We start from the raw sequence: 14,112 nt of genomic DNA, 5'->3' as shown, positions 1-14,112 counted from the left end.
TTTTTTTCCAAATTTCCATGCAGGTTTTGTGTACCAATTTATGCAAGAACTAATTACCGCTATCGAAGGTTTATATTTTCATTCAATTAGTTGTGAGTATAATTAAGTAAAACATGAAAGTTGATTAGTGGCAATTGATGACGACGTGAATCCGTGTGTGTATGTTATGCTTATTAGGTTTAATATCTCGACTAATTCTACCACATGGAGAGTATTTCATGTTTAAATCTAAAACATGTAGTTTTATTACTTCTCATAAGCGTTGATCCTCTTGAAAGATAATTGACTGCATCTATTTTTGTATCCCTCTTGAACAAACATACATCTTAGAATAGATTGTATGTGTCACTCAGTTTGAAGGAACTTCTGGAATATTTTTAGGTTTAGCTTAATGTCTCAATCCTACTTAGTTATTGAAAGTCAATAACATTTGTTGAAATGGATGAAAAATGAATCATCCGGGGTTTTTTTAATGGTATAAGAATGTCAAAACAGAAATTTTACGATATTCGCACAGACGTTGACCAGTTCAAAAAGTATTTTCAAAAACGCCTGGCTTCAAAGAGCGTTGCCTGGACGGAGGATTAAGTTACTGTGATTTAGGCTATTACACAATTCCTTTCTTTAAGATGACATGACCATACAGAGTTGTCTCCCTGGAAAGAAAAACAAGAATATCATGAAGACACCGTGGCCACAAGTGTGCTTTCCAACAAAGTTTCAAAAATTATCAATTAATTATGCTCTGTTATGATAACGTTTTGTTACTACACACATATACTTTCACGACGAGTACATGACGAGTACATTCTTGGATAAGTGATACGGGTTACGTGTGCTGTACCTTAATTTGACCAAAAATAATTCTTGACTTCTGATTCGATATATACAAATATACAATGTATGTATTTCCAATAGCACTGGCATGTGGCAGTAAAACGACACAAACAAGATTTTAAGACTAATTATGACGATTAGGCATACGACATGAAACTGCTATGATTGCGAAGTAAAGTTCTTCCTTCAAATTCTGCTCATTTTGAGTTATCACGCTCATTAACATATTGTGATTTATACAACATTGATTCGATGGGAGGAAGGCAATTAGTAATAAGAGTTTTTTTTTAGTTTTCAGTTGTTTAACGTCATCGCAACAGCCATAATCATATGAGGATGGGTATCGAGGAGACACCTAGAGTAACAAAACAAAGCACAAAAAAGAGGAGTTCTCGGAAAAGAAAGGAACGATATGATATCATGAGTGTTGCAATAAAGACATGCGATCTCTTTTGGTTTCTTTAATGTCCCCGTGATAGCAAACGCTGAAATAAGCCCCGATTCTCCAGAGGGCCCACTATTGGTCGCCAACTACAATCAACATGCAGTTAGATACAGCGGGCCTTAATCTTGGGTTCTCCCATGTCCCCCGGCCAGGAAAATCCAACCCCGACCTTGCAAGGGGTCCCAACTCGCCCCTTACGACAGGCAGCGAGATACAGCAGGCATAGTCCCCTGGCCGAGACATACCAGAGTCATTACAAATGGTAGATGCTACTCCTGCATAGCGCTCAGCATATTATGATTGGGACGACTGGTTGGCCCGTTGTCAGTATAATGTGACCGGGTGGGGTGTCCCGATGGGTGTCTTCGGCAGTATGCCTCAGTGAGGTAGCACTATAAATCGGCAAAAGTTCCGGCGTATCACAAGGAGACTTAACACGAACATACCGCAGTCTCCCAAAACACACATACGCACTCACCACACGCATGCATATCGCAAACACGGGAGGCCGTCATTAAATGACCTGAGCTGTTAATAGGACGTTAAACAAATAAAAACAAACCAAATCAAACCAAACCCTTAGCTGTTGATATGACTTTAAAACAATAATAAACCAAACCGAACATACCACGTCGAAGAAAATTAAAAAACACCTCTTACCCTGTATGTACGATGGCATATGCCTTTTTACATCGTTCGTAAAAACTTGTACGCTCCATGGTTTCAATTCCCACCTGAAATGAGATAAATCATATTAGGTTATTTTATTGTTTTCATATATAATATGCTACATACTCGTAACACTTAAAGCTATTAATGACACACTTTTGACGTTGCAGTGTATCCTTGATCTTCTTGATCGACAGAATCAGTCTTCTTTAAACAAAATATGTGGGTCTAAACAATCCTGTGACCTAATTATCAATATGATACCATGTTCATTACCAGTGAATACAATGGAAATTAAATCGTTCATTCTTCGTTCTATTTGTCTCTTTGCATTTATTACGTTGATGATAATGTATTAATTCGTTTTTTTTTTCAAATTTCAGATTTCTATACAACTTGCGCAAAGTGTTAACATACTACGCCTACTGTTATTTCAACAATGTCTTGGGATGCAGTTCATTTTGTTTTCCGATTTGTATGAGCCCTTTCCGAAACATACATCACATTGGTATTTACAAAAGATGACATTAGAATTTAAACATAATGATCTTACTTTGAGAAATGGGAGTTTGTGAAAAATAATTTGGATAAATTTTACGAATAATCATTTAAATATATTGTTTTGTAGACTTGAGTGGGTGATCTTTCCTGACCAAGCTGGCATTAGTTGGCATTCCTCTATTCCATAGTGTTAATCTATAATCCCTCATACAGTTTACAAAGTCTTTTTAAGATTTCAAGATTTGCTGATATGCTTGATTTTTTTCACAAATAATAATTGGACATGTCGGTAGGAATTCCATTACCGGTTATTTTATCATTTTTCCCACCGATCCTTTGTCCTTATGACAATCTTTAGGTCGCCCAGAACGTAAAAATAAGAACAAAACAATTCAGAACCATATCGTACTTGGGAAACCATATAATCTATCACGTAGTGATCAATAAAATAACCTGTGAAATGACATACTTCTCTGCCTTCATGTTTGTTTACCAGTGTCCGGAATTTGTCCTTGACGAGACACGGGTAGTTACGAGCCTTGTCAACCGGTAGTAGATCCATAAACGCTACCTACAATGTAGCAATGCCAAGGTCAAGTAGATTGTTTTGTCTTGCAATCATCTTTTGCTTGTTAAAAGCTTTGCATATAGTTTGACTTTATCTATTCATTCCATTTACTTGTCATTGTAATTAAAACAAAACATAAAGACATGAATTGAAAATGCCGCAAAAATCAAAAAAAAAATTATCGTATTACCACAAAACAAAATGAAATTGTTTTACACAAAATGTGCGCCAGCGAAAATCGTCATACTGTATCATTGGAGGCAGGCAGCGCTTACCGGTTTGTCCACGTACACGTCTAGTGGGAAAAGTTCCAAGACAGCATCCAGCATTGTTGGGCCATCTACACCTACATTCATAAAAGTACATATTGATTTTTACAGTTTGTTTTGGTGAAACAGCAACGCTTTGTTTAAGCCATTTTGTGCCAATTTCTGTTGATCAAAAACGAAAATTTCCATAGCCAAATTCTATCAAATGTAATGTCATTATCTTAAATTCAGAGTTCTTAAACTAGGAGTACGCGACTTGACTGTATAATCAGGAATTATTCAAATACTACAATAAATATACAATATGTCATTAAAATATGTTCCGACGCTCGGAACGTTAAATATTTCAACTTGTCATACAATATGATGTATAAAAAGGCCTTCGCCAGAAAATGCACTCACGCAACTTTTTTGGTATTATATTTTCTATTACTAACACCATAGGATAATACAACTTTAGCCAGAGGCTTACTTTTTTGGTATTATATTTTCTATTACTAACACCATAGGATAATACAACTTTAGCCAGAGGCTTATCTACCACATGATTATTTACCACATGATTATCTACCACATTTTTATCTACCACATGATTATTTACCACATGATTTTCTACCACATGTTTATCTACCATATGTTTATCTACCACATGTTTATTTACCACATGATTATCTTAAAGGTTAACTACCACTTGTTTATCTACCACATGATTAACTACCACATGATTATCTACCACGTAATTATCTACCACGTGTTTATCTACCACGTGATTATCTACATGATTATCTACCGCATGTTTATCTACCACATGATTATCTACCACATGATTATCTACCACGTGATTATCTACCACATGTTTATCTATCAAATGTTTATCTTCCACGTGATTATTTATCACATGATTATTTACCACATGATTATTTATCACATGATTATCTACCACATGATTATCTACCACATGATTATTTATCACATGATTATTTACCAAATGATTAACTACCACATGTTTATCTACCACATGACTATCTTAAAGGTTAACTACCACTTGATTATTTACCAAATGATTAACTACCGCATGATTATCTACCACATGGTTATTTACCAAATGATTATCTTAAAGGTTAACTACCACTTGTTTATCTACCACATGGTTAACTACCGCATGATTATCTACTCCAAGGTTATCTACCACATGATTATCTACCACATGATTTTCTCCCACCTTTCACTGATTTGTCTCCCGTTTTGAGTGTACAAGATTTCTCTGTCTTTCTAGCGCGTGCAATCTGTCATACCCTAGGGTGTGACAGATTGCACGCGCTCACTTTCTTCACCGGAAGTACTACCGGAACTACTTTTTTTGTTTACATTACGTCGTCTGCTACGTCAACAAACCAATTGTGTACACAATAATACAGGTCTACAAAGCGATCTCGGAGATGTTTCAAACAGGTGACACTGTTACGATTGGTGGAAATGGTAGGAAGGGCAAAATTGTTATATATTTTGAGGCGTGAAGTACACTGCCTGACAGATGATATTCATACGCCCATGTGTACTTGTTTACAAACAGACGGAGATCGCCGATGGGAAAACACAAAGAAAAGAGGTGGGAGAAAAATTATCATTCCCTACCTTGAGGGTGTAACAAAGAAATCTCAACCTTCGGGGGAGATTCTTGAATGTCCAAAACCTCGGCAAGCCTCGGGTTGGACATTCAAAAATCTCCCCCTCAGGTTGAGATTTCTCTGTCACACCCTCAAGGTAGGAAAAGATTCTATTAATCTACCACATGATTATCTACCACATGATTACTTACCACATGATTATCTACCACGTGATTATCTACCACATGTTTATCTACCACGTGATTATCTACATGATTATCTACCACGTGTTTATCTACCACGTGATTATCTACCACGTGATTATTTACCACATGATTATCTACTCCAAGGTTATCTATCACATGGTTATCTACCACATGATTATCTACCACATGTTTATCTACCACGTGATTATCTACATGATTATCTACCACATGATTATCTACTCAAAGGTTATCTATCACATGGTTATCTACCACATGGGTATCTACCACATGATTACCTACCACGTGATTATCTACCACGTGATTATTTATCACATGATTATCTACCACATGATTACCTACCACATGATTATCTACCACATGATTACCTACCACATGTTTATCTACCACGTGATTATCTACCACCTGATTATTTACCACCTGATTATTTATCACATGATTATCTACCACATGTTGATCTACCACGTGATTATTTATCACATGATTATCTACCACATGATTACCTACCACATGATTATCTACCACATGATTATCTACCACGTGATTATCTACCACAGGATTACCTACCACATGATTATCTATCACATGATTACCTACCACATCAATTATCTACCACATGATTATCTACCACATGATTACCTACCACATGTTTATCTACCACGTGATTATCTACCACGTGATTATTTACCACCTGATTATTTATCACATGATTATCTACCACATGTTGATCTACCACGTGATTATTTATCACATGATTATCTACCACAATATTACCTACCACATGATTATCTACCACATGATTATTTACCACATGATTATTTATCACATGATTATCTACCACATGATTATTTATCACATGTTTATCTACCACGTGATTATTTACCACGTGATTATTTATCACATGATTATTTATCACATGATTATCTACCACATGATTATCTACCACATGATTACTTACCACGTGATTATTTACCAGGTGATTATTTACCACCTGATAATTTATCACATGATTATCTACCACATGATTACTTACCACGTGATTATTTACCACCTGATAATTTATCACATGATTATCTACCACATGATTATCTACCACGTGATTATCTACCACGTGATTATTTATCACATGATTATCTACCGCATGATTATTTATCACATGATTATCTACCACGTGATTATTTATCACATGATTATCTACCACATGATTACCTACCACATGATTATCTACCACGTTTATCTACCACGTGATTATTTACCACCTGATTATTTATCACATGATTATCTACCACATGATTACCTACCACGTGATTATCTACCACGTGATTATTTACCACCTGATTATTTATCACATGATTATCTACCACATGATTATCTACCACATGATTATCTATCACATGTTTATCTACCACATGATTATCTACATGATTATCTACCACGTGATTATCTACCACATGATTACCTACCACATGATTATCTACCACGTGATTATCTACCACGTGATTATTTACCACCTGATTATTTACCACCTGATTATTTATCACATGATTATCTACCACATGATTATTTACCACATGTTTATCTACCACATGATTATCTACATGATTATCTACCACGTGATTATCTACCACATGATTATCTACCACGTGATTATCTACCACGTGATTAACTACCACATGGTTATCTACCACAAGGTCATTTATCACTTGTATCTCGATAGTTAGTTAAACCTTCCCTTTGTTAAACTCAAAGCCTGCTACAAATCTATAAAAGTGCATTGTACGTATACAGGTTATGAAACAAAATCAGAAACGCATCAGTCATTGTTAATTCAAAAGAAAAGCAGTATAATAGAAAACAACTCTTAGTTACATAAACTTTCCTTTGATTCTGTAATGCATTCAAAATTTTCTCAAAATGGCACCAGGAAAAGAAACAATCATGCAAACGTTTACTATAACGGATACTTAAAATCATTGAAATAACTTAAAAAAAGAGAATTTTGAATTATCTGAAATAACCCGTTGGTGCAAAGTACACTCTACCGACTTAACCGATTAATTATCCAAATGAAACTTGGGGACCAGCCTTAGTTATATTTATATTTTACATGTTTCCTTTGTTTGAAGTTTTTTTCGTTTTTGCCGATTTTGAATATCCAAATAACTATCTAAAAATTGGATGCAACTACAGTTTCTCCAATGTCCACTAAATAGAAGACACGAACTGAAATCCACCATTCTTCATGGGTCCATTTTTAGTCGCTTTCTACGATTAGCATGCAGTTGGATACAGCGGGCCTTATTCTAGGGCTCTCGAATGTCGCCTGAACAAAGAAATCAACCCAGGCGGGGCGGGGCACAAAAAATCGCCTTCTACACGGGTCAACAATCACTCAAAGATAATAATTCGGAAAAAAACCTGTTCACGTGTTGACCTTAGTTGTTAATAGGACTTTAAACAAATGAAACCAAATCAAATGTTCGTTAAATAGGATTTCTGTTTGGTGTATTTAGTTTTGTGAACGTCTTTTGATAGTACTCTTTGGCCAAAATGACTCAAACTGTCAATATGATAAAAATATATCGTCTTGGATGTGGAACATTTTATGATGACTACTAAAAAACAGTATACTCGAGAGTACTGTGAAGATGTATACAATGTACTACATTAAGGCTTTTAATACTTTCATTAGCGACACACTGATATGGTATGGAATTATGTGTGGGAGGAAATCGGAGTACCAAGAGAAAACCATCGTCACACAGAGGCATCACAAACATTATCTTTACCTCTGTACAAATTGCCTGAATGTCATAACGCCACGTCCTGTTGTTTTTATTTAACCTGGCACAATCAACGCAATTATACTTCTTAAATTAGCATTGTAATTATTTAAAGATGCTGCATCTCCGACATCGAGTAAAAATGATTTAAAACAAAACAAAAAATTTGAGTGTTTACGCTACTACCGCTCCCCTGAAGGTTATGATTCTAATTGTATTTTTTTAAATGTAAAAGTGTGTAAATATTTCATTTGTCTCGAATAAATTATATCGTGCCCCGCCTCTATATTTGCATGTTACTTTCGGTGTTTAGAGATCATTATGAAGACGCTGTTACTTATTTATTTTTTTCATTTCTTGATGTTAATTCGATATATATACATTTATACATTGGGTGCCATTTTATTGATTTTTGTGACGAGCAGTGTATACCCTGTCTGCGAAGTAACATCTTTAAATAATCTTAAATGCACTTAAATAATGATTTTATTCCCCAATCTTTACTTCCTATCTAAAACTCCAAGTAGACCCCTTGGATGCTTCATTGCATAGTGTTTAATTGGCAAGAATGGTTCCATGCCACTCCCTTTGGCGTAAAGCTCAAATTGTACACCAGTATACGTATATAAATTGTGCGTGGTGGAGGCCCGTAGTGATAACTTAATAGTTTAAACTAATATATGAGGGTTTTCTAGCATCATCATGGCTGTCTAGACAATTCATTTACAATATACATGTAGTTAGAATGATATATTGGTTTGTACAATAGAGACAAGGGACGGTATTAAGATTAAAGAATGAAGTTAGTTTTATTTTGCCATGAAATAATATGATATACCAACAAGCTGTAAAGTTTATTTAGAAATACATCACTAACCTTCTGCACGAATTTCCCTCGGCCCGTTCTTGCAAACTGAGTTTGTAGGAAACCCTATATCTACAAGCACTGAAAATCGAGAAAAAATAATGTGCATAAGCGCTGGCACCCGGGAATCCATGACACGCAGAGATAATAATAGATCCCAAGATGGGAACTAGGATGACATTGATCCAGGGGATGAGGCGACACATAACGCCAGTAGATGGTAGCCTAGATGGTATAATTCTATAATTTAAAACCTAAATAAAAATTAATTGAAATATATTGTTTCACAATTCTTAAACACAGCTTACAACAGAACACAACTTTAGGCACCACGAAGACAAGGTACACTCACTATAATTGTTAAAAGACATTCCTGAATCAGAAAACAGGAGACCGATACCCGGGTATAAAATTGCAGCAGATCAGCTAAACGCCTTCAAAACTGACATCATAAATTAATTTACGTCACAAGTGTTATTGCAAAATTGTATGGCGCCATTTATGACACGGCAGTATTACATGGTAGGACAGGACAGTTATGTTTCTATGTAGAACAAACAAAACAAACAAGTCTACTGTAATTATCACCTATTTCATCGCCATGGCCCATAGCAGCTAACACGTGTAACAGATCTGGACTCAATATCTTCGGAATATTCTTTAATGGCATCGTGTTCTTATCGCTTGCTGACCTTGTAGAATGTTGAAGGGGCTTTGGGAAATCCTGAAGATGTCTTGACCTGAAAAAGGTGAAAAACAGACTAAGTATAGATGACGTGATATAATTCATGTCTCTTATGGATAGACCTATCCTATACAACAAAGCAAATATCACGGATGGCCCTTTAGCAATGGATTTTTAGTATATTTTTTCACTTCAGCAAATGTTAATTACCCAGTGATGTCATTTGGTCAAACCTGGGTCTACATCTCACACACAAACCAAAATATTTCATGTCGCCCGTAAATATAAACACATTTGGATACAAATTTGCATAGCCAGTAAAGTCAAAAGTGAATTATAAGCTATATTATTATAAGAATATTGATACCACCAAGGACTCATCAATGAAACTATTGGCCTAAAATATTAATATTGAATTATAAGCTATATTATTATAAGAATATTAATTCCATCAAGGACTCATCAATGAAACTAATGGCCTAAAATATTAATATTGAATTATAAGCTATATTATTATAAGAATATTAATTCCATCAAGGACTCATCAATGAAACTAATGGCCTAAAATATTAATATGTGTAAATATACCCGGTATCTTAGAAACGGCGCGGAGGTGCACCAGTCCCATTATTCAATATTTTTTTCTGTTTTTAAATACTGGTCTTTTCAAGTACACAAGTGATATTCTCATCCTTTCCACTGTTCATATGAATTAAAAATTGACAAGGAAGTGGACTGTACTCACCTTGTTGCCTCTCCGAGTTGATAATCCGAATACCTGTCAATAGGTAGAGGCAGGTCAAGGTATTGCCTTCACGACTTATCTCTATACCATAAGTGGTGTTTATCTGTCTTGGTGGACTACTTCCTGTGTCGACGATAGTATTAACCCAAATATACAGTAAAAAAATAGAATTTATATAATCTATATGGTATGTTGAGATGTCCATATTATCAAGTTAAGTTGAAATATTTTTTTAGAATCTGAGCTAAACAAAACTTTAAATTCCACATTCGCAGCACTGGACTATAAATTCTACATTAAATTACGTAAATGAAGGCTGTGTTGAGATGTCCACTACATGTGATGTATATGATCTAACTATATGCCAAGTTTTGTTAAAGTTGGACTTGGCGTTATCGTAAAGAGACAAACACGAATATACCGCAGCCACCTAAACACATTCACCATACGCATGCATCCTGCAAGTGACCAAAGTTGTTGATAGGACCATAAACAATATGAAACCAAACAAAACCGTATACATTTTAGCAATGCATTTCAATGCAAATCTTTCACGTTAACGTTCACAACGCCACTGGAAAAGAAATACCATGTAGTATTGCCTTGCAACGTCGTTGTAGGCGAGGCAAAACAATGTTGATTTTTATGATTTTTCTTTATTCATTATTGGTATGACTTCTTTATCTCAGTAATTCGTATCTGTATTCAAAATCTACCAGGAATTCATTTGTAGATACATTATACATTCCCATTCCTAACCGATACGTTTACAATGCTAATCCTAAGAGTATCTAAATTAAGAAAGTTACCATTAGCACGAAAAGGTTAACACTGCTTGCACTCGACTACCCCGATCGAGTAGGCATGTCAGATTTACATACAATGCTAATCAATTATAGGCGCCCGTGCAGCTTTACACGACAGGTTTCCAAATCAATACTAGCTAGTTGATCTGCGTTTGGAAATACAATTTTACCTCTTAAAGATGGTGAACCGGGTGATTTTTAAAATATCGTTCGACTATTTTAGGAACATTTCAATAAAAAGTGAGTTGTTTTATAAATAGTTGCCTGTACAAAATAATTACCCCGGACTGCAAACTAGAGTCTCCTCCCTCAATATAACGATTATTTTAGCCTACTACCAAGTTATTCTGCTGTTTTCATCAAAACAAAGGTAAACCAACACTGTATATTATATGTCCCCCATCCCCCATGGGACTGAGGGCCAAAAGAAGTCAAAATGACTGAAAATTCAAAAATGTTCTTCTCATGCCCCAAATAAGGTCTAAATAAGTAGATGTAAGGGTCTTAAGGTGCTTAACAAAATTGTGAATTTCATAATCATGGGGTCTTACTTTTGCCCCTGGCAGGTGGGGGGGTTAAATTTTACTATGGTTTATATAGGGAAATCACATGTCTGACTATCATTTGTTTGATTTCGATTGGAATTCATTCTAACTTGGTTAATACTATCAGCTTGGTATGCCAGTTTGATGGTATGCACATATTGGCCCAAGATGACCCCCTCTTCTGATTGGCAGTGCCCAAAAGGTCAATTAACTGAATTGTTGCATAACTCATGTACCTCTTGTTAAGCTAAAATGTGTTTGCTAATGGTTATTACCGTCAAAATGAGTACTTGCATAACCCGTGTACTACATGTGAGAGGCAACTATTTGGAGGGTCGGGGTGATTTCGTATTTGTCTTCAAGAAAAAGGCCGGCTGTATCCCACTGCATGCCCCCCTCCCCCTGAATAATCGGGTATGTTCTTCTTTGTCTTCTGTTTATGAGACATTGAAGATACCCAAATAGATCGTTTGCTTCCATTACATCCCTTGAATTTGAAATCTTTCCTTTCTTTCCTCCATACTCTGTCGTTCTGTGTTTTGTTTTCCTCTACAAGTGTCACTATGACACCCGCACTCGTATGACCTTAGCTGTTGTGAGGACGTTAGATATATAAACCAAACATTTGGTAGATAAATTGGAGACAAAACTATACGTATAGCAAAGATACGTATAAAGCACCAACGTATCAGTGATCAAATAGCAGAGAAGAAAAAAACAATAAGCAGTTGAAAACGGTGCAAGTGAGGCCAGGAACAGGCGAGTCAAGACTCTGTTGATCTTTAAATCCACCCAATTACATAAAGGCGGCAATACAAAAGGATGGGCGTCTGGTACCAATGGTCTTCTACACAGAGATATCACCGTCCAGAGGCCCTTATCGTGTAACATGATGATAGGGGTTCGTGATTGAGGGTGTACACCTAGTATTGGCGTTTGTGAATGATCCTACTGGGGGATGTATTGACGAAAAGTGCTATGTATCGTCATAAAAAAGCACATTATATGCGCCAAGGGTATGATACAATTAATTTATGTTAGATTTCCCCACCAACCTAAAAATTGAGCAGGCAAATCCTACACTTGGTCTCATTATGACACTTAAGTGTTAACACATTTTCACGAATCGACAATGCTTAAACCAGGTATATACTACAATTTTTTTTCATCTTTTAAGCAATTCTTGTTTCTTAAAACGTCCATATGCTGACTTTATTGTACACACAAGAACAGAAAGCAATTATTGTTATGATAGTGTACAAAATTCCGATAATTATTTTTCTTTTTCACTACAAAAAGAAATTAATCTCTCCATAAAAAGTTACAGTTCTTTCTGCAAGAAATGGTGACATTGGCTAGCAGAAAAATTCCCACGCTACCATTGAAATACTGTAATAGTTCTATCTATGTAAATAACGTTAAAATAAGTATGATAAGATATAAGGATTAAAATGTCAACAATACAGTGGTGGACCCGTCCTCGACCCACGTGACCTGATAACCGTCACTGTATACGCCTGCAATAGCAAATTATTACAGAAGTTAAAAACCCTTACGTGAAAACTACAGGCTAATCTAATCAAAATATAGATGATCATTCTAACGTAGAGCAACATAGAGAGAATGACCATCCAGATTTTATTTAGATCGATTACACGCATGTGTTGTGTACGTGTACGCTACACACGTATATCTTTTTTACGTGTTTTTTCGAGCAGATTTATCAACACCTCTAAGTAAATGAAAATATTTTTACAGCAATTATTCGAATTAATAATCACTCTACTACAAATATACCATGTTGTTGTGCCTGGCAATTTTCGTTATTAGTTAGTTTTGTTTTAGGGGGTTCAACGTCCTCGCAACAGCCGGGGTCATAAGAGGATAAGTGTTAAGGAGACACCTGAAGAAAAGAAACGAATAAAAAAAGGCAGCAGTGAGAAAAGCAATGGAATATTTAATACCCCTGTGCCGCAATGGGGCAGAGGATCAATTTAGGTCTCGTCAATGTCCCCAAAATAGAAGAGAATCCTTCAGAGGGCCCACTTTTGGTCGCCTTCTACGATCAACATGCTGTGGGATACAGCGGGCTTTCTTGTATTTTTTGGAGTATGAAGCTTTAAGATTGTTATTATGTAAAATGTATTTCAAAAGTTTTGATTTTGTATTAATCATTAGTAAAATGAAAAACCCAGCCAAACGAACAGGTGAGTATTAATCAGACTGGTGTCCCTGACGTGGAAGTCTGTATATAGCAGCTTTTCGGCTACCAAGGGACATAACTAAACGGGGAAAATATGTACATGTACATACATTGGCTACGAAACTGGCCTGCATATGCACATTCCAATATCAGAAAACAACATGGCCGACAGGCGGCCATTTTGGATTTTGACAATTAAAGTTTGTTATCGCTATTTCTCAGAAAGTTCCAAAGGGATCTTTCTCAGGTTTCATATGTAAGTTTCGCTAGGTCCCTAGTTCTGCATATTGCATTTTGTGACCGATCGAAAAATGGCATATGACATTTGCAGATTGCTCCTGCTATATCGATTTATATAAA

At 35.7% G+C, this 14,112-nt stretch overlaps 1 protein-coding gene across 1 annotated transcript; it reads right to left on the bottom strand.

Moving 5' to 3' along the window:
- Positions 1 to 429: 429 nt before the first annotated feature.
- LOC117340042 (fucose mutarotase-like) lies at positions 430 to 10,312 on the bottom strand. The gene is made up of 7 exons (XM_033901800.1): positions 10,199 to 10,312; positions 9,357 to 9,508; positions 8,781 to 8,849; positions 3,296 to 3,366; positions 2,922 to 3,023; positions 1,943 to 2,016; positions 430 to 656 (listed from the first exon to the last, which is right to left on the bottom strand). The coding sequence occupies exons 2-7, from the start codon at positions 9,436 to 9,438 to the stop codon at positions 608 to 610; spliced, it is 447 nt and encodes a 148-aa protein (XP_033757691.1). The 5' UTR covers positions 9,439 to 9,508; positions 10,199 to 10,312; the 3' UTR covers positions 430 to 607.
- Between the last annotated feature and the right edge of the window lie 3,800 nt (positions 10,313 to 14,112).

Source organism: Pecten maximus, chromosome 12 (genome assembly GCF_902652985.1).
Source record: "Pecten maximus chromosome 12, xPecMax1.1, whole genome shotgun sequence".
NCBI classification, from domain to species: domain Eukaryota; kingdom Metazoa; phylum Mollusca; class Bivalvia; order Pectinida; family Pectinidae; genus Pecten; species Pecten maximus.
Note: the sequence above shows the minus strand (reverse complement) of the source record. Positions and strands in the feature narration are given on the sequence as shown.